This window comes from Leptodactylus fuscus, chromosome 2 (genome assembly GCF_031893055.1).
Source record: "Leptodactylus fuscus isolate aLepFus1 chromosome 2, aLepFus1.hap2, whole genome shotgun sequence".
Classification (NCBI taxonomy): domain Eukaryota; kingdom Metazoa; phylum Chordata; class Amphibia; order Anura; family Leptodactylidae; genus Leptodactylus; species Leptodactylus fuscus.
Window position 1 is genome coordinate 127,627,820 of NC_134266.1, and position 22,314 is coordinate 127,650,133.

Here is a 22,314-nt window from a genome sequence, read left to right on the forward strand (position 1 = left end):
CATTCGGCAAATGAAGGCTGATTGTGTAGCAGGCTCGTCCTTGCTACGAGCAGGTAAGTATGCTGTTACCAGTTGACTTTTTCTCATTGAAATGAATAGACCAGCGTTGATTGGCCAATTGCCAGTGATTTGGCCAATCAACGCTGGTTCTGCCAGAGGCTCGTCTGAGGAGGCGGAGTCTAACATCGGACTATTCATTCCAATGAGAAAAACTCTTGCCTGCCCGTAGCAAGGACGTGCCTGCTGCAGAATCAGTGTTCATTTGCCGAATGCTATACATATATATAGCATTCGGCAAATGAATATATATACTGTATAGCATTCAGCAAATGAGGTTCTGCAGCAGGCTCGTCGTAACCACGAAACAGTATGCCTATACCCCTGCTAGACATGGCAAACTCTCAAAACCGGAAAGAGATCTTCGACCGGAAATAGGAAGGGCGGGACTTAATCCTTTGTTATTGTTGTCAAAGGGGGACTCATGTATACGGGAAAAGAAGTGAAATGATGCCCCAAACTGCTGCCATGTGCACATTATGCCCTATTTGTCTGTTGTTGCAGATTTTTCTGTAGTGTAATGAGCCAAAGACAAGCACAAGAAGTACTGTATAATTCCTTTATATTTATCCGTCCCTTTTGAAGTTTTCAATAAAAAATAAAAAAAATCTTTAAAAAAAGCAGCGTGGTCTGGCAAGTTCAGCAAATGCCTAAACTGTCATCCAGCACCTCTAAAGCTCAGGTATTGGAGTGTCAAAGTAGAGGCTATCTATGTCTTCTCCTATATGCAACCCTAACCCTACTGGTCTGTGAATACAGCAGGTGGCGCCTCATACTAACATTACAGGAGGCAGCGCCACCTACTGGAGCCACAGCAGACGAGGCAGCGCTGCTACTCCCCACTCCATTCTAGCATGTACGCTGCTTCAACTTCCTGTTAGCTGGAACGCAAGCACTGAATAATTAGTGGGAATAGGACCGCCTAGTGACTATTGACGTCATCACCACGGGACGGGCCTGACCCCGGAAGTGTTGTTTACACGTGGTTGTGCGGGAAGCTCTGTCAGATGAGGCTGGTTGGCACCATGGCCTGTCAGCCTCCCTTTAGAGAAGTCGTTGGTAAAGTGATGAAGCTGCCCGGCGGATTTAGTGGTTGTAGGAACGGCCCGGACAAGGATGTGAAGGGTAAGAACTTGTAGCGATGGGACATTATGACCGGGGCATGTGTAAGCCGGTGACTAGGACCTATATGGCACAAGCACATACTTTCCTATACCTGTGGGTGACGTAACACAACATAGGCCACAGTCCTAGGCTAGGCTCACTACCAGTCTATTGGCGCATATAGACCATTTGCTTTTTTTTTCTATTGAATAAATAAATAACCCTTCATGCTGAAAGCAGAAAATCAATCTGCTGGGTTTTGGGGGTTTTATTACTGGGGTAATAAAATAAAGGATGGATACAAAATTAGAGTCTAACTGCAATGGAAACAGACGCTCTCCAGCAGTGTGAACATATCCTTAGCTATGAATTCAGTGACTGGGCTTCTGCGCTGCTATTGTTGTCATGTAGACTTGTTTAAGGAGAATTCTTCAAAAGAGGGAAAGCTAGACAGCTCATAGTTACTATTAGGACTGCTAATAAGTATACATCCATTTTGGGTTTGTCTGGTTCCTCATTCTGGTGACCTTTCCACAGGATTGGCCATCAGCATGTGATTTGTGTGTTTCCGACACCTGGAACTTGCACAGATCAACATTCGGGAAGCCTATGTGAGCCTATTTGAGTAATAAGAAAGGGGTTTAAAGGAATTCTATCAGTCACACACAAGTTTTTCTGGTACCACGTCGGAATGGCCTTAAGAAAGGCTATTCGTCTCCAACCTTTCGTCATCTTCTCCGCGCCATCCCTCGCCTACAATCCCGGTTTTTCCCGGTATGCAAATTAGCTCTTTTGCAGCATTAGGGGTGGGCCCCAGCGCTCAAACAGCACTGGGGGCATCCCCAATGCTGCAAGAGAACTCTCTCCAGCGCCGCCTCCATCTTCTTCAGCAGTGTCATATTCAGCCTCTTCTTCCAGCGGTGGCTTGTAACTTCTAGGCCTTGGGCAGAGCAGACTGCGTATGCCTACAGGCCACGAGAAAATGGCCGCTTGCACAGTATTGTAAGCGGCCATTTTCTTGTGGCCTCTGGCCATGCGCAATCTCCTCTGCCCGAGGCCTAGAAGTTACAAGCCACCACTGGAAGAAGAGGACGCTGCTGACGAAGATGGAGGCAGCGCTGGAGAGAGTTCTCTCGCAGCATTGGGGTTGCCCCCAGGGCTGTGAGATAGCTAATTTGCATGCCGAGAAAAAACGGGATTGTAGGCGAACGACGGCGCGGAGAAGACAACAAAAGGTAGGAGACGAATAGCCTTTCTTAAGGCTATTCCGACGTGGTACCTAGAAAAAATTGTGTGTGAATGATAGGATCCCTTTAAATTTCTCAGAACCACTGCTATGCAGTGGATGGGCTGCATTGCGGCTTGTGCTGTAAATTCCAGTGTCCAGAACCTGCCAGAAGAGCTGATCTGTATGGGGTCTGGGTGATGGATGGCACAGATCATACTAGTGATCTATCCTTAGAATAGGCCATCAGTATGCAAAACCCCTTTAGGCTGAAGCCCCATATTGTGGAAACACAGCTTTTTTTTTTTTTTTTTTTTTGCAGATTTTGCTGGGGTTTTTAAGCCAAAGTCAGGAGTGGATTGAGCAGAGTGTAGAAGTGCTTCATCTATATTTCCCATTTCTTTTGTAGTAATTCTTTGCTTCAACTAAAAAAATCACACCAAAACTGCAACACAAAAAAAACTGTGTTTCCTTAACTTGGGGCTTTAGACTTCTAGTGATATATGTGGATTCCCAGACCTTAGGACACTACTGTGTTGCTCTTGTTTGCATTCTGTTTTCTTTTCTTTGTATTGTTCCTGTTGTCAATCTAACTAACTTTTTTTCAACCCTTTCCTTTCCAGGTTGGAAAGAAATCTTAAATACCTCTGCAGGTGTCTTACAACAAGGTGGTGTGATAGGTGTACCCACTGACACCATCTATGGAATTGCCTGCCTGGCACAGAGCTCTCAGTCCATTAGGAACATTTATAACGTGAAAGGACGCAATGGGACCAAACCACTGGCTATCTGTGTCGGGGCCATAGAAGATATTTATAAGTTAGTAACAAAATATTAAAATTTTCTGTTTTATGATTTAATATCAATTATTTACGTCATGCCCCCTTTTAACCGCATCCATTATTATAGTATAAGTACTTGTTAAGTGAACCACACATCAGGCCTTGGCAGTTACGGGTCACGTTGCGTTGTGACACTTGTGTCTAAGTATCACAAAGCCATGTAACCTGCTGAGACCCAATCACAGGCCTTGTGTTGGAACAGGGAGTCACGTACAGCCCAGGAGAGGTGAATACACTGTTTTTTATGTTTGATTTCCCCAGAGTATAATAATAGCAATTCCAATTTGGACGTGTTCTCTCCCAGCGAAACTGCAGGTCAATTCTTGCAAATATTGTAATGACTAGAGATGAGCGAGCACTGTTCGGATCAGCCGATCCGAACAGCACGCTCGCATAGAAATGAATGGACGTAGCCGGCACGCGGGGGGCTAAGCGGCCGGCCGCCGTCAAAGTGGAAGTACCAGGTGCATCCATTCATTTCTATGGAGCTTGCTGTTCGGATCGGCTGATCCCAACAGTACTCGCTCATCTCTAGTAATGACCAAACCGAAATAACTAACATTGGTTATCTTGGTTGACATTCAGTTTTGGTTATTTTTCGATTAATTGCCCAACCTTAATTATAATACAGTATAAGCTACATAACAATTTTGTTTGTAAATTCAGGTTAACTCTGCTACATCTGTATTTGTAGCTCCAGTGTATGCTTAATATGCATGAGCTCAAGCGCGCCATGTATGGTATGTCAGCAGTTCTGTTTTTATGCAGGCGGTATTCAGCAGATTAGAAGGTATAGTGGGAAGCTACAGAGCTGATTGTCACGCATGGACTGAGAGACGAACTAAAGTGTGGAATACAGTACTATACTTCTAAGGGCTCGTTCACATCTGCGCCCGGTCTCCGTTCTGCAGGTTTCCGTTTCCTGCACAAAACAGAGGTAGGATACGGAAACCTGCAGGACTCTTTCATACCCATTCATTTGAATGGGTTTGAAAGATGTCCGGCCGCCATCGGCGGTGAGCGTTGTATGCTCTCCGCCGCGAAACCGTTTTTTTAAAATCAGACACAGATTCGGACATGCAGTACTCGGTGTCCGGTTTTAAAAAAAAAAAAAAAAAAAAAACGGTTTTGCGGCGGAGAGCATAAAACGCTCACCGCCGAACCCGCTCTGACAGCTTTCCGTCTTCTGCCTGCAGAAGACGGAAAGCTGAGAAAGGAGACCCGAACGCTATTGTGAACCTAGTGTAACACATAAGTGTCCAAGCATAGCAAGCTCCTGGAATAATAGGTTATGATTAATAAAAAAAACAATACACTTTTGTAGAGCAAATTATTATTATTTTTTTTTTTTACTACATTATGTTAAAGGAAATCCCTTTAACATAATGTAGTAATAGTTAAAAGGTGAAGAATGGTCTTTTATTTCTTATTACAGACTAGTGGTAATTTTCTTGTCCTGCTGCTTTATGTATATATATATTACTGTATTGTGTGGCTGGCATATGGTTATGTGCATCATTGAATTCTTAGGCTAAGGTCTCACGTTGCAGAAACGCAGCTCATTTTGTTGCAGATTTGGCTGCAGTTTTTTGAGCCAAAGCCAGAATTATTATTTCCTATATATCTCCCATTCCTTTTGTAGCAATTCTTGGTTTTGGCTCAAAAAAATCGCAGCAAAATCTGCAACACAAAAAGCTGTGTTTCCACAACTAGGGGCCTCAGGAATAGGCTTCTTCACACCACAGAATTTTCTGCCATGGGAGGCTGGAGAGGCAGAAATGAAAGAGGAATTTGATGCATTTCTGCCATATGGACATAGCAGCAGAATTATAGCATCTGATGACTGTGGCAGTCTGTATTCCGTAGTGATATTGATATTTTAAATGCAGAGTTGAGGTTTAGCTATCAAAATGAAAAGTCTAATGGGATTTTTTGTTGAACGCAGATATTGCCAAGTTAATGTCCCTGACCAGCTACTTCGGGATTTATTACCTGGTCCTGTTACTTTGGTCATGGAGAGATCAGATGAACTTAATAAGGAGCTGAATCCTTACACTTCAGTGAGTATACACTAAACAATGTAACTACTAGTAAAACCCATGATGATTCAGAAAGTTACTAGGTTACTTTTCCAAAGCTATCGCTGTGATATTGATTAATATAATTTTTAAGTCTAACATACAAGAGAATTCTAGTCTGACAATACAGTCTTGGTATTGTATAAAGCCTTAAAGGGATTCTACTACTAAAAAACTTTTTTTTTTCTCGTTTACACAACGTTATGTCTTCTCCACCCCACCGTTCGGTTAAAATACCATTTTTCGCAGGTATGAAAATGAGTTCTCTCGCAGCACTGGGGGCGTCCCCAATGCTACGAGAGAACTCTCCAGCGCCGCATCCGTCGTCTTCAGGAACGGGATCTTCACGCATCTTCTTCTGGGGGTTGGCTTTAAACTTCGAGGCCAAGGGCAAAGCCGACTGCACATGCCCGCTGGCCAGAAGAAAATGGCCACTTACAATACTGTGGGTAGGAGAAGAATAGCCTTTCTTAAGGCTATTCGGACGTGTTAGTGAGGAAAAAAAAACTTTTTAATGGTAGAATCCCTTTAATACTGTGCAGGTAGTCCTCGACTTACGACGTTGATCCGTTCTTATGCGTTGTCGTAAACCGAATTTTGACATAAGTTGGAAACATACCATACGACTCCGCGTAGGAACGGATCAACGTGATTTAGTGTGCAGCAGTTCGAAACTGAGGAAGACTGTACCATGTACAGTACAGTCTTCCTCTATTCCGAGCCGCTGCACACTAAATTATGTACTGTACAGGGAGAGCTGGCAGCTTGCGTTTATGTGGGAGCTGACTTTTTCTCATAAGAATGCATTGGCAAGCATTGATTGGCCAGTGTACAGCATTTGGCCAATCAACGGAGCACAATGGAGACTGCTTTGGTCCGATCTTAGACTCCGCCTCCTCACAGACGAGCCGCAGAACCAGCATTGATTGGCCGAATGCTGTACACTGGCCAATCAACGCAAGTCAATGCATTCCTCTGAGAAAAAGTAAGCTCCCGCATAAATGTAAGCTGCCAGCACTCCCGACTAGCAAGGACCTACTCGTTCATCTGTAGTCGTAACCACGAAACATCGTAACCCGAGACCGTCGTAACCGGAATATTTGTACACATAGACAGCACCACTATACCTCTGATTTCGTGCAGGGACATACAGATGTTCTAGAACAGTGGTTCTCAAGGCACGGTATGCGTACCACTGGCAGCTACATACGTTCAGCTATCCCCAGGTATACCCTCCGCGGTACTCAGAGTATGATTAGTGGAGACTAAGAGGAGGTGATTAAACATAAACTGTGGTCATCACGTCCCCTGGGCTCCAGCACTGCTCCCCATTCTCTTCTTGCCAGATGAAATCGGGGACCAATGAGTCCTGTGAACGTAGGTTATGTGGCATAATGACACCTGACGTCCTCTCTGGAAGCTGGAAGAGAACAGGGAGAAGCGCCAGAGCCCACTGTGGGATTTTTAATTTTATTAATGTAGAGGCCACTCTGGGACATTATACTGGGTAACACAGTCTTGGGATGAAAGAGTTTGTATGTTCTCCCTGTCTTTTCATAGTTTTCTTCCCGCACGCCAGTGTAGGGAATTTAGATTGTGAGCCCTGCTTGGGACAGTGTTGACCATATCTGCGTAAAGCGCTGCACAAGGACCACTATGGGATGTTATTTTATTAACATTTATAAGTCATCGCTACTTTGGGGACACTCAGTTGGGACATTTTTTTTTCACTAGGACTTAATTCACTTGAAAAGGTTGAGAAATATTGTTGAAGAATATGGTACCACACTGCATGTGAGGCCTTATTCCAAAGCCTCTCTCCTTAAGATTTAGCACCCCTTTTGATAAACTTGATTGTATAAGGGAGTATTGATCTGTTTTATATTGATCTTGGTTTTATCTTTACATTTTAATTAGTTCATTCCTTGGCATTTCTTTTAAATGTACCGATCCCCAGTTTCTGTAACCTAATAAAGTTGTTGTTTGTGTTTTTTCTTTATTGTACTGAATTTTAGTCCTGTCTTATTCCAGCTGGTGGGTGTTCGTATACCGGATCATGCATTTATCAGGCAGCTGGCACAGATCTGCTCCGAGCCCTTGGCACTGACTAGTGCGAATTTGAGCACCCAGCCGAGCACATTATCAGTTGAGGTATTATTGCTGACAGAGGATTAATTAAAGTAATATCGTTGTTATAAAATGTAATGTATTCTTTTGTGCTGTAAGTTTTTAAAGGGGTGGTCTAAAAATATACTACAGATGACTTGTCCTAGGTCATGGCAGATTGGTAGGGCCAACTGCTGGTGTCCTTGCAGATCTGGAAGTAGAATAGCAATGCTGTGTACACTGTGATTTGGCCAGTACTGAAAGCTAAGTACTATAAATAAGACTGAGCTTGCAACAACTTCCTCAGCCACTGCTGCAAATAACTTATTAGTGGGGCTTCTGGGAGTCATCCCCGCCATTAATGGCCTAGGGTTATAGGTCATCTGTTCTGTACTTGTGGTCAACCCCTCAAAGGGGTTTTCAAGGTTTCTGTTTCTAATTTGGGTAAAATAAAGAAGTAAACTGGACGTGCGCCCTGCAGTGGTGTTTCATTCATATGACCACTTCAGCCAGTCACTGGTCTCAGCAGTCACTTGCAGTGCATGGACATGTGACCACTGCAAACAGTGAACCAAAGTGATCGCATGAATGATGTACGTGACCTCCTCTTTACCGGAGTTGCAGGGAATTGAATGAGTGAGAATAGATTATTTCTTTTTTATACTGCTGCTTATATTTTTTCATTAAACAACTATATAGTTTGTTTTGTTCCGAGTATAAGAAGTTCTATATTCGGAAAGCCTATGACTAGCTATTCTTTTTGGTTGTAGGAGTTTAAAGACCTGTGGCCCTTGTTGTCCCTTGTAGTGGATGGAGGACCCATTGGAGACTTAACCACTCCAGAATGCAGATTAGGATCCACAGTAGTGGATCTTTCTATTCCCAGGAAATTTACTATTATCAGACCTGGATGGTAAGTTCACTGTTGTCAGAGGTTTAACGTTTTTTTTCTGCCTTGTTTGTACAAGACTACTTTTAATACTTTTCGTGCCACTTTGTAGAAGCAAGTTGTGCATAGGTTTGTCTGGAAACTATGGATAGTAAGAAGTTATAAATACTATGTGGGTTGGCTCTATAATGCATAATATTAACTTGCCTTCTGTCATTTGTTTTCAGTGCTCTGATTCCAACATTAGAAATCCTGAAGAACAAATACAGTTTGTCATCTGTGTCCTGACATACGCTCTGCTGTGCTGATGATCCGTAACTTGTAGATTGAGAGAGAATCCGTGAGATGACAGCAAACCAGCACGCATTTGATGTCATAGGCTGCAAACACTGGTGGAATGTAGATGCCTGAAAGCCATGGCATGCCTTATTAGACTATTTATTCTGTGGGACCTTTTAATCTTTGGATTTGGTTATGGTTGGTTGTAAATAGATAGAAGGAAACATTGAATCTGCCAGTTAAAGAGATTGTATCATTAGAATCCCATATTCCACAAACACCACCTCGGAATAGCCTTTAGAAAAGCTATTTTTCTCCTACCTTTAGAATTCTTCTCCGTCCTGCCGTTCACTAGATATTCCTGTTTTTCTTTGTTATGCTAATGAGTTTTCTCGCAGCATTGGGGCATTCCTCTGCGCTCAAACAGCACTGGGGGCGTTCCCCTGTGCTGCGTGAAAACTCTCCAGCACCGCCTCCATCTTCTACTGACATGCCTCTCCGCTGCGCTCTCTGTGATGTCTTCTTCTTGTGCTGGTGTCTTCAGGATCTAAATCCCAGGCATGCGCAGTCGGCTTTGCCATCAGGCTTCGGGCAGAGATGACTGTGCACGTCTGTGGCCATTTTCTTTTGGCCGCTTACACGATTGTACTGTGCATGCAGTACGCTCGTGTAAGTGACTACAAGAATATGGTCGCAAAGACATGTGCAGTTGGCTCTGCCCGATGGCAGAGCTGACTGCACATGCCTGGGATTTAGATTCCGAAGACACCAGCGCCAGAAGAAGACATCATAGAGAACGCAGCAGAGAGGTGTGCCAAAAGAAGATTAGGCGGCGTTGGAGAGTTTATAAGCAGCACAGGGGAACGCCCCCATTGCTGCGAGAATACTCATTAGCATAGCAAACAGCAGCAGCAGCAGAAGAATTCTAAAGGTAGGAGAAGAATATCCTTTCTAAAGGCTATTCCAACATGGTGTTTGTGGAATATGGGATTCTAAGATAGATAGAATCCCTTTAAATGAGTACTTTATTTAAGGGAGTCTGTCAAGACAGCCCCGCGGATAGATGAGTTAGTCACCTGAATCAAGCAGTGTTTTCCCATTGTCAGTCAGTACCCCTGTTTCTGAGCTTGTGATGTTTTTGTTAATATGCAAATTAGGTCTTCGGAGCAATGCTGCTTCCTTTTCTGGAGCAACAGAACCACCTTTTTTTGTGTCAAAGAGCTCAATTACATATTGATAAAAAAACAATATCTCTCAACAGTGGCTCTGATTCACCAGACGAAGATAATGTTTTATTCAGGTGACTAGAGATGAGCAAATACTATTCGAAACTCTAGTTTCTAATACCTCGCTCCCATAGGAATGAATGGGAGCGGACGAACTGCAAGGGTTAAGCGCTGGCTGGCACGTGGCCGCTCCCATTCATTGCCATTTGCTCATCTCTACAGGTGACCCTTTCCTGTCTATCTGTGGGGCTGACTTGATAAGCTGTGTTCTGCTGACAGACTCAGTTTAAAAGATACGCTGTTACATTAATAACCTGTTCTGTTACTGTAATGATAAATGGAGTCATAGATAGTCATTGTTTATTATAGATAGAGGCTTAGTTGTTTTTTGTTTGTTTTTTTTGTTTGTTTTTTTTAAAGGACCAGTTTTAAATTATTATTTAGGCTAATTTCAGAGGAGCGCGTTTTGCACACATATTACACCTGAAGTCCCAGACTTTAATCTACAACACTGAAAGAATCAGAGCAATCTAGGTTGGCTCATTGCTGACGGACCACAATTTGTAGGAGTGATATGGGTACATTTTGCTTGCCTGAAACTAACTAAGAGGATTTTTTTTTTTTTAATTACACTAAACTTCTCAAAGTAAAATAAAAATGATCAAAACAGTTTTTTAGCTTTGGGATTGTCAATATTTTTTTCTTTAAAACACTTATAGATACAGAATATTACATTTTTGCCTGTAAACACAAGTTGGAAAGTAAATTTTATAGATGGTTAACCATTGTCTGGTTTGCTTTCATGCAACCTAATGCATGTCAGCCTCCCAATAAAGTATGTTGTAAAACCACAACCTGAGCATTTGTATTAGAATTTTATGAAAGAGCCTCTAAAAGTAAAAAAAAAAACAACAACTCTCTCACAAGTGCCAGCTACAGATAAGGCTCATGCTTTAAGGGCTAGTTCACACGGGGGCAAGGAGGTGGATTTTGACAGCGGATTTTGCGTCAAAATCCTCCTCCATATAACATATTTTCCCCAAAATGGTTGTAAACAAACAACTCCTCGCGCAAAGAATAAGCCCTAACATCTATGTTGACAGAAAAATAAGTTAGAAATTTTAGAATATGAAAAAAAATTTCAAGAATTAATGTACAAACTACCCTGCATCCCTAAAAAGGTTCAAACTGATCTCATGCGCCGGTCTCCTGGTACATTCACCTGGTTCGGTAGATGTTCTGTGTTTAAGATGAATGTTCTCCCTCAAATACTCTACTTTGTCCAGACTCTTCCGATTTCAACTCCTAAGGAATTTTTTTTTTTCCCGAATCTCCACCCTCCTAACTAAATTCTTATAGGCTAACAAACCCATCCAGATAGTATACTCAATAATGTTCTGTCTGAAATTGGGGGGTGGGAGGGTATATCCTTGACCCCCCTCCCCTCTTGCACGCCTTCTCCAATACTCTCCTCGACCTTCCTCTATGTTTCCCATTCTGAGCAATCTCCACCCCATAATAGGGACAGGAAAAAAAGCACTCAAATTTAAATAATTAATTCCCCATCCCTCTTCTCAGTGTGTGTGTTTGTTTGTTTTTTCTGTCCTTATTAGGGGGAATACAAGAGATTTGTTACTGGATGTAGTAATGAGTATTTACTGCGGTACGGATCGTTCCAGTTCCTGTCCCTCTGATTCTGTACCTTTTTTTCACTGGACTAGGGCTTATCTGCCTCTTCTGTGCCTTCCATGGTAATGCTAAGATGACATTACAGGCTCTGGTCCTCTCTTTGGATCTTTCAGACACACTGCTTCTTTCTACAGGATCCTCTACTCCAGCCCCTTGCTCGTGTTCCAGGCTGGAGGGCACATGCTGTGACTTCTAGCAGTACATGAAGCACTTCTGGTTCCTGGGTGCACTGGTGCTGCTGGTGGGGTCCTTTGAACCTGCCAGGTAGAGGAAGCCTTCACATATTGGAGGTGACTCTCACAGTCTGTCCTATGGTCGGATACAGTTATCTAATGCTGTGTGCTTGCTCTTAGTTTCTGCTGCTGTTAGGCCCTGGGCAATTAGATCAGCTAATTGGTTGTTGCTGGTAACAGCTGGACATGGGGGGGGGGGGGGTCTTTCTCAGTGCCTGCTGTCTCTGAGATAAGTGTTGAGATTAATGCAATACCACTCTTCATTCTGGCAGCATGTGCATCTTTTTTTTTTCCTCTTCTAAACCTGTGCAGTGTAAACATTTCCTGATCATATTATTTTTTCTATGTTTATATTACATTCCTAGTAATCATAATAAATCTCTCAAAGTGAAGGCATATTGAGGCATTTTGAGGTACATCAAAGAAGAGAGAGCAGGCAAGCCGGAAGAGATTTAGGGTCTAGTAAAACAAGTGATTCAATCATCCTAAGGGAGCGTTCACACTACCGTCGGTGTCCGACATGTAGTGTCCGCTCCTAGTGTCCGCTCAAAATCTGTCACGGACACTAGGAGCGGACACTACATGTGTCCGTGACACCTGTCATTCACTTGAATGGGCATCGGGTGCGTTCTTTTGCACTCCGTGCCCGTCCTTCCGTGTCCGCAAGAGAAGATGTCCGACTTCTCAAGCGGACAGAGGAACCCTGCATGCATGCATCTACATGCATCTACATCTTCTGTCTCTGTCCATGTTACTCCTCCTAGCTGCTGGGGACATCTCTCCTAACCCCGGCCCTCCTTCCTTCACTAACTCTTCTCCCTGCACACATAGAAGGCCTACAAACCTCATCAGTATTTACCGTGTTCCTTCTCATCTCTCCCCTGTCTCTTTTAACTGCTCTCTCTGGAATGCCCCTCAGTGTGTAACAAACTAGAATATATCAATGACTTATTCCTTAGTAAATCCCTCAGCCTGCTCGCCCTTACTGAAACTTGGATCCAGCAGGCAGACACAGCCTCCCCTGCTGCTCTGTCTCATGGTGGCCTACAATTCTCACATACCTCTAGGCCTGACAACAGGCAGGGTGGTGGGGTAGGCTTACTTCTGTCACCACAGTGCATTTTTCTGGCCATTCCACCGGTACCCTCACTCACGTTCTCCTCATTTGAAGTCCATGCTATCAGACTTTTTCGCCCACTCTCCTTACGGGTAGCTGTGATCTACCGTCCACCTGGCTCACCCTACCAATTTTTGGATCACTTTGCTTCTTGGCTTCCCCACTTTTTATCCAGTGACATTCCAACCCTCATCATGGGTGACTTTAACATCCCTATTGACACCCCTCACTCCCCAGCTGCCTCACAGTTTCTCTCATTAACCACTTCTCTTGGTCTTTCACAATGTTCTTCTTCTGCCACACATGTAGGTGGAAACACGATTGATCTTGTCTTCCATCGACTCCTCACAGTTTCTAAATTTACTAACTCTGCTCTGCCCCTCTCTGATCATAACCTTCTGTCTCTCACCATCAGTGCCCTCTCCCCTTCACAAGATACACCTACCCAACACACATATAGGAACTTGCGTACTATCGACACCCAGCACCTCTTAGATACTCTACCATCCTCTCTGTCCCCCATCTCCTCAATCTCCTGTCCCAATCTGGCCACCAGTCACTATAATGAAACCCTTAAAAATGCATTGGATGAGGTGGCTCCCCCCTCCACTCGTAAAGTCCCACGTAGGAGGCAGCAGCCCTGGCACACGCCACAAACACGATTTCTTCAGCGCTGCTCTAGGTGTGCCGAACGTCTCTGGAGAAAATCACGCTCACCTGCAGATTTCCTCCACTTCAAGTTTATGCTTAAAACATATAGTTCTGCCCTTCACCTCGCCAAGCAAGACTATTTCACCGCCCTCATCTCTTCTCTCTCCAGCAAACCTAAAAGGCTTTTTGAAACTTTTCACTCCTTACTCACACCCAAGGTGCAGACGCCATTCACAGACCTTAGTGCTGATGACCTGGCCACGTATTTCCATGCTAAAATTGATAAGATCCGTCAGGAAATCACTGCCCAAGCCGCAGGTGGCATTGATCCCACCACCTACCATAGCAAGGATCCCCTCACCAACCGCACTTCAGACTGTCCATTCTCATCTTTTGAACCTGTTACAGAAGAGGAAGTCTCCCAACTACTTTCTTCATCTCGCCCTACAACCTGCAGCAGTGACCCCTTCCCCTCACACCTTCTCCAATCTCTGTCGCCTGCTGTCACTACTTACCTTACTAAAATATTTAACCTCTCTCTCTCTTCTGGAATCTTCCCATCCTCCTTCAAGCATGCTGTTATAACCCCACTATTGAAAAAACCCTCCCTGGACCCATCCTGTGCTGCTAACTATCGACCTGTCTCTAACCTCCCTTTCATCTCTAAACTCTTGGAACGCCTGGTCTATTCTCGTTTAATCCGCTATCTCTCTGCTAACTCTCTGCTTGACCCCTTACAATCTGGCTTCCGCGCTCTGCACTCTACTGAAACGGCTCTCACAAAAGTCTCCAATGATCTCCTAATGGCTAAATCCAATGGCGACTTCTCTCTTCTTATTCTTCTGGACCTCTCTGCAGCTTTTGACACTGTTGACCATCATCTCCTCCTCAATAGGCTCCGCTCAGTTGGTCTCAATGACACGGCGCTCTCCTGGTTCTCCTCTTATCTCTCAGACCGCACCTTCAGTGTATCATTTGCGGGCTCTGTTTCCTCCCCTCTTTCCCTTGCTGTTGGGGTTCCTCAGGGCTCGGTCCTAGGCCCCCTGCTCTTCTCTCTCTACACAGCCCCATTGGACAAACCATTGCCAGATTTGGCTTCAGGTACCATCTTTATGCTGATGACACCCAATTATACACATCTTCCCGTGACATTACCCCTGCACTCATACAGAACACCAGTGACTGTCTCTCTGCTGTCTCAAATATCATGTCCTCTCTCTATCTGAAACTAAATCTCTCCAAGACTGAACTACTACTGTTTCCACCATCTAATAGATCTGTCCCTGATATATCCATTGCAGTCTCAGGCCTTACTATAACTCCTAGGCAGCAGGCCCGCTGCCTTGGGGTTATGTTTGACGCAGACCTTTCCTTCACCCCTCATATTGAATCACTCGCACGTTCATGTCACCTCCACTTCAAAAATATCTCCAGAATACGTCCTTTCCTTACCAGAGATACACTAAAGACACTTATTGTCTCTCTGATTCATTCTCGCCTTGACTACTGTAACTCCTTACTAATCGGTCTTCCCCTTACTAAACTCTCCCCTCTACAATCTATTCTGAATGCAGCGGCCAGGCTCATCTATCAGGCTAGACGCTACAGTGATGCCTCTGGTCTGTGCCAGTCGCTACATTGGCTGCCTATTCAATATAGAATAAAATATAAAGTTATCACACTCATCCACAAGGCTCTCCATAATTCCGCACCTCCCTACATTTCCTCCCTCATCTCTGTCTACCGCCCAACCCGTGCTCTCCGCTCACTCAATGACCTAACACTTACATCCTCTATTATCAGAACCTCCCACGCTCATATACAAGACTTCTCCTGAGCTGCACCACTTCTCTGGAATGCTCTACCCCGGACAATCAGATTAACTCCCAATTTCTACAGTTTCAAACGCAAACTAAAGACGCATCTTTTCAGACAGGCCTATCACAATGTCTAACGTAAACCCTTAACCGTCCTCTGTCCCCGCTCCCACATTACCCCACATGATATCATCTCAGGATAACTTTATAGGTCCAAGCTCCATCCACATGTTACAGGACACGACTGGTGACGGCTCATAAAGTTTTATGTTTGTGTAATGACAGTCACCTCTATTACAGAAGTGTCTGACCCCTGTATAAGTAATGCCGCCCCTGCTACCTCTTGTGTCACCCCCTCTACCTCATAGATTGTAAGCTCTTGCGAGCAGGGCCCTCAGTCCCATTGTGTGAAATGATTCTCTTTGTAATGTATCTGTCTGTATTTTAACCCTACAAATTGTACAGCGCTGCGGAATATGTTGGCGCTATATAAATAAAATGTATTATTATTATTATTATTATTATTATTATAGAGGAACAAGGTAAGATGTCTGTCTTCTGAATTCACACAAGAGCTTGTGACAGTGGTTAGAAGTACAATGGACATTGAGGATGTGCAGGAGACACTGTTTATGATGAAATGTTCTCATTTGAGGATTCATCACACCTCAAAGATCCACTTGTTGAAGATGACCTGGGAGGCCTTGGTGGCTTTATTACAGATGAATATTGGAGCTATATGCTAGATCCTTAGTTAGATCCTTGCATAGATTGTTAGGGCTTGTTCACACCTGCGACCGGTCTCTGCTTTGTGGGTTTCCGTCTTCTGCCGACAGGAGATGGAAACCTGGCAGACAGTGTCCGCCTGTGAGCGTTTTGTGGTCTCTGCAGCTAAGGGCTCGTTCACATCTGCGCCCGGGGCTCCGTTCTGCAGGTTTCCGTTTCCTGCACAAATTGAATGGGTTTGAAAAGTGTCTGGCCGTGAGTGCCGGGGAGCGTTTTATGCTTTCCACGGCGAAACCGTTTTTTTTTTTTTTTTTTTTAAACCGGATACAAAGTCGGGCATGCAGTACTCTGTGTCTGGTTTAAAAAAAAATGTTTCGCTGCGGAGAGCATAAAACGCTCACCGTCGCTCATGGCCGGACTTGGCATGACGGGTTTCCGTCTTTTGCATGCAGAAGACGGAAACCTGATAACGGAGTCCAGATGCTGGTGTGAAACCAGCGTAAACAGTTTTTTTTTTTTTTTTTTTTTTTAACCGGACACAGAGTCCTGCATGTCCGACTTTGTGTCCGGTTAAAAAAAACAAACTGTTTAGTTGCGGAGACCAGAAGATGCTCACGGGTGGACACTTTGCAAACCCATTCAAATGAATGGGTTTGAAAAGTGACTGCCAGTTTTAGTCTCCTGTCCAGTATCTCGGGCAGAAGACAGAAATCTGAAAGCAGAGACTAGGGCACAGATGTGAACCGCACTGAGACAGCTGGAAGTACACCTGATAGAAAATACTGAAGATATAACTTTTATTAGAATTCAACTAAACCCATGCAGGTTCCTTGGGGGTGTATCAGGGTGACACCCAGAGCTGATATTCTGTCATACACTAGACATTGAGCCTTATGGTTAAAGATGTAGATGGGAGGCTGTGTCCTTTCATTCCTAGAGGAATATATGTCTGCCCCAGACCTAGATACACTATTTTTTGTTATTTTTTTCATTAAGCTGAAAAATCTAATCTAAACTGAAAAATCAGTTTCTTTTCTTACAAACTGCCATTGTAATAGACAAAAAAAAGTGAATGACACAAATCTAACACTCACTGATGAGGTCACCCTTTTAGTTATTTGCTAGAAAATAAAAAATACACATATACACAGTGTCAGAATTGTTGCCAATTACTATTATAATTAAACCATGTGCAGTATAACAATTTAAAAAGGCAAAGGACTGGCAAAAACTTGAAGTGGAGGAAAGACTTGTGCAAATTCTAACAACTCTACTATTACTTCTTGACAGCCTGCCAGAGTTGATGCACTTGCTGAGAATGAAGAAGTTTTTGAAATTAGTGAAACATAAATGGTGACTCTGTTCTGTTTCTTCTTCCTCCACTGTTGTAACACATAATTCACCACGCTGTCTTTCAACAATGTCATCACTGACAAATTCATTCCCTAGTAGTCATGTGGCATCTGATGAGAGAGATATTCCTCATAGGCTTCCTCTTCTTGATGAGTTGGATGAGAACAGACATTGTTTTTAAGATGTAGAGGAGGATAACATGACTACTGGTGGAGGCAGAACGGGCAAGGTATGTGAAATGTAATAAGAATCATGAGAGCACAGAAGAATCCCATTATCATAATGAGTCAGAGAAGTGGGAAAGATGATGAAATTACTGAATCCAATGATGATTCTATGACAGATAAGATCTGGCAACCGGGTCAGGGTTGACATCATAGGAAGGAAGATGGTGGTAGTTACAATAGTAAAAATTTTATCCGATGTGCAGCCCCAACATCCAAAAAACTTGCCTGGGGTAGGTTGAAAGCAAGCTTGAGTAGGGATGGCACTTCCAGGCATTTGCCGCAACATCTACATGTGGTCTTTTCCTGTATGGAATATTTTTGTACAATACCAAATGAAAAATCAATAACAAGGTGTGAGATCTGCAAGAAGATCCATGGCTATGCAGGCACACGTACAAAATAAGTCTGTCAGTACTCAAATGAAATGGCATCACAAACTCATTTCGAAATTGGGAATGAAATGCCATCACAAACTCATTTTGGAATTGGCAAGGACACTGACAGGCAAGGTGAGCAAGACCGTTTTATTTCTTCTCCCCTTGATCTTTGCAGGAAGGCTGCATCCACATCTTGCACATGGTCATTCTCTTTACCATTATCATCTCCATCTACTTCTCCATGCCAACGTCTGTCCTCATGTTTGTCCAGTAAACAGCCATCTGCACCCTGTCAGAGTAACTCTAGATAAATTACTGGTGGTGCAGTCACTGTTGCGCCAACCAATGTCATACCCACAGTCTCAATGGAGATTATGTAGCCGAAATTACTCATCTAGAAAAGCTGTCCCTGCTTGATATCTCCATGTGGGACTTTCCTTGTAAGCACCCATGTGAAGAAAGGCATGCAACCATCACCACGTGGAGCACCAGTGAGTAGGGACAATCAGGGGTGAACCTGCCCCTTTCGCCGCCCGAGGCGAACGACATCAAGACGCCTCCCCCGGGAGGAGGGGGCGGGGCTAAGCGCCGTTCGCAGGCATGGAGAGGACCTGCTCTCTGCCTGAGCGTGAGGGGAGGCTGCTGGAGCAGCACTGTTCCAGTGGCCTCTCCAATCCACCGCTCGGTGCTAAGCCAGTCCAGGACAGCTTGTCCTGGACTGGCTTAGGTAAGCAAAAACGCCGCCCTCCCTGGGGCCCTGACATAGCGCCGCCTGAAGCGGTCGCTTCAGGTCGCCTCATGGGAGGTGCGGCGCTGGACAATACATAGCTTTCATGACCTATATCTCTGCTTTATATTGGCATCATCTTTTAATCATCCTTCAATTTATTTCGGACATCACAAAGTTTACAAGTCTAATAGTGATTTTCCAGATTTATAAAAAAAAAATCCTAAACCTACTAGTTAGGGATTAGAGATGAGCGAGTAGTATTCGTTCGAATATCGAATCCTATTATAGTTAGTCTATGGGAAAAAACGGGAATGTTGTTCCGGTTTCCATGGAAACCAAAGTTCGACACCTTGGATCCTCCAAGTTCCAGAAGTAGCAGGACGAGGAGCACAAGGAGGTTTTTGCATTGAATTCAATGGAATTTTCCCGCGTGGTATTCGACCGATACGAGTATTCGATCGAATAGTCGTATTCGATCGAATACTACTCGCTCATTTCTATTAAGGATCACTTCACCACTGCACCACTCAAATAATTGCAAACCACATTTGGAAAGTGATAACTCTTTATACATTTCACTGGAATTAAAACAATATCGAGGTGAAGTTTAGACATGCAATTTTTAATCAATAGTATGTTCCATTATTCACAAGAGGTTAAAGGAGATAATCCATCTCAAAATGTGCTACGCGATTTCTCCCAAGCATAGAAATATTCCACATGTGGATGTAAACTGCTTTTTGGGCACATGGCAGCGGGCACATGACTATGGTCAGAAATTCATCTCCTAGAGGTAAGCAGAATGAATGGCAGCAAGCAGAAATCCAGAAAACTGTTAGGAATGGGTACAGAAAGTATATTGGAACATTGTACAACTTTTTATTAGACCCCCATATGTGGGTGCAAACTTCCTCTTCTCTTGGCAGGATCAACCAGATATGTGACACGGTTAGACCCAGGAACACCAATCAGACTCCGAGCTACCCAAAATAGGTATTGGCAACCCCTGAACTCGCTGTGGCATCTACATGGTTACAACCCCCGTTCGGAGCCGAGCTCTGTGATGGAACGGGGTGTCAGTAAGGAGTTAATGGTTGATGCATTAAATATACAGTATTAAATATATAATTTATTTATACTGTATGTAATGGTTTACATGGTGCAATGGTTGCATGGTGACTGCTATTGTTGTGAGCCTGGGGCTTAGCCTGGCAGCAGGAGTGGTGTTGAGCTGCTGGATAGCTCCCTTTTGTGGGCCCTGTGCTGCGGATGTAGCAGTCGGTATGTGGGGTCATACACAATAATGTAAGCACCAATTATACAAAGGTTACTGGTGGGCTTATACATCTTAACCAAATTAGATTTTGTTGAGAAACAATAGATCAATGTATAATACCAAGATGAGGAATCCATGTCTATTTATGTAAATGTGGTTGTACATGCATAGCCTGTCCCCTCATTTTTTGTTTCGCCGTGGCGCCTGTACTCCTTCCATCCCAAGGTATTTTTAATTAGTAGGAGACTACATAAGGCTGGGCTTACATGATGCTTTTTTTTTTTTTTTTGCTGAAGAACAGCACGCAGTTATTAACTGCAGGAACACCATTTTACTGTACTATATCACTGTACATCTCACCTGTATGATACCAACCAATAAACCAGAGATTTTCAATTTAATGAGTATTAGCATACAGAAGAGATGTATAAGAACATGTGGCAGGGCATGGGAGTTTACTGGAGATTAGTATTTGTTGTGGAAATCTAGTGAGATTTGTCTTCTGAATAGTCACTAGGTTTGCCCAGCAATTTTGATTGACCGAATACAGCTAAGGGCTTGTTCAGATCTGCGCCCCGGTCTCCATTATGCAGGTTTTCATTTCCTGCACGAAACTGGACAGGAGATGGAAACCTGCAGTCATTTTACAAGCCCATTCACTTGAATGGGTTTGAAAAGTGTCTGGTGGTGAGCGCCTGTGAGCGTTTATTGCTCTCCGCAGTGAAAGTTGTTTTTTTTAACCGGACATGCAGGACTTTGTGTCCGGTTAAGAAAAAACGGTTTCACCACGGAGAGCACAAAACGCTCACCGGCGCTCACAGTCTGACAGGTTTCCGTGTTTTGTCTGCAGAAGACAGAAACCTGAAAACGGAAATCAAGAGCTGGTGTGAACTCACCATAAACCAGAACTTTACTGTTATACTGTGGGGTCTCATCAAATTCCAAAATATATTAAGTGGAGGCCAGGGGAGGTGCAATGCGTTTCCTCTCCAGTCCTCTTCTGGCCTCCTGATTTTCACCACCTGGTAAGGCTTAGTGGATTAACATTTCTGGTATGCATACATGTATATGTTACAGTGCAAATGTACATATATATATATATATATATATATATATATATATATATGTATATGTATATATCATACATTTTATGGCATATCCACATGTATACACCTACACAATCCTCTTGATTACACGTCATGTATTTATTGTAGTGACTTTTACAGCTCATTGTAGATATTGTCATCTGTCTTGGGCAGGGCTCACAGTCTAAATTCCCTATTAGTACGTCTTTATAATGTGAGAGAAAACCGGAGTACCGAAACACATCCCACATGTATACATAGTCCACACAGATATACTCACTACACCTATATACAGTATAAAGTAATTATACACTGTTTACGAACCTTTCCTGTAAATCTTCTAGCTGATGGTAGACAGCAGTAGAGGGAGGTATACTAAACCGTCAACAGGGAATGGGGGGTGAAAGAGAAGAGAACAAAAGACAGTAGCTGGATCGAAAACGAAAGGCCAGAAGAGGGTAGATAGGGGCAAAACACAGGAGACAACAGCTAAGGAGGGCAGTAGCAAGGAGTGAGTAGCTGAGGAAGGAGGCAAATAGGTGAAGAAACAAGCACTTTTCTTTGAGGGGGATGTCCCGTTATGGACACTTATCCCCTATCCACAGGACAGGAGATAAATATCCAATGGCTGGAATCCCCCAACATCAGGAAGATGGTCGACCAATAGTCCCCCCAAGACCTGCTTATGAGTGGAGTACCTGTGCACCTGCGTGACTGGTGCTCCATTCACTTCGATGGGACTGCCAGGACTGTAATGTGCCTGAAACCCCAGAGAAGTGAATGGAGCGCAGATCATGCAGGCGTAGTGGCGCTCTATTCACAAGGTCTTAGGGGTACTTTTGATCCCCCATCCTCCTGATCCCCGGGGGATCAGCAATCACTTATCCTCTGTCCTGTGGATAGCAGTTTAGTGTCCATAGCCACATAACCCTATTAATAAAATATAGTCCATAGTTTGTTATCTTGACCTGTACTATGTATTTATGAAAAAAAAAAGTGTAATGAATAAACTCTCCCAATTGTTTTAATTTTTATTCAATTTAAAAAATGTATCATGTGTCTTTACAGTATATTTGACATGCTTTATAGGGGACCTAGTTATCAGGAGGTATAAGAGAATGATCCTTGGGAATTCGTCAGCAGGCCCCAAAACTAAACGCAGCAATTGCTAGAGCAGGGGTGTCCAACCTTACTGGGGCCACTTTGGAAAAACGATGGACTTACTCC

At 43.6% G+C, this 22,314-nt stretch overlaps 1 protein-coding gene across 1 annotated transcript; it reads left to right on the forward strand.

The window, feature by feature from the left end:
* The first annotated feature begins 1,034 nt into the window (after positions 1-1,034).
* Positions 1,035-8,818, forward strand: YRDC (yrdC N6-threonylcarbamoyltransferase domain containing). The gene is made up of 6 exons (XM_075262741.1): positions 1,035-1,182; positions 3,010-3,205; positions 5,174-5,288; positions 7,338-7,457; positions 8,183-8,325; positions 8,529-8,818. Exons 1-6 carry the CDS (start codon positions 1,065-1,067, stop codon positions 8,587-8,589), a joined length of 753 nt encoding a protein of 250 aa, XP_075118842.1. The 5' UTR covers positions 1,035-1,064; the 3' UTR covers positions 8,590-8,818.
* Positions 8,819-22,314: the final 13,496 nt, after the last annotated feature.

Excerpts from the sequence above, each read along its gene's own strand:
- YRDC (XM_075262741.1), top strand. The coding sequence starts at position 1,065 with ATGAGGCTGGTTGGCACCATGGCCTGTCAGCCTCCCTTTAGAGAAGTC. Across the intron at positions 5,289-7,337 it reads AGCTGAATCCTTACACTTCA|CTGGTGGGTGTTCGTATACC; the intron begins GTGAGTATACAC and ends GTCTTATTCCAG. Across the intron at positions 8,326-8,528 it reads ACTATTATCAGACCTGGATG|TGCTCTGATTCCAACATTAG; the intron begins GTAAGTTCACTG and ends ATTTGTTTTCAG.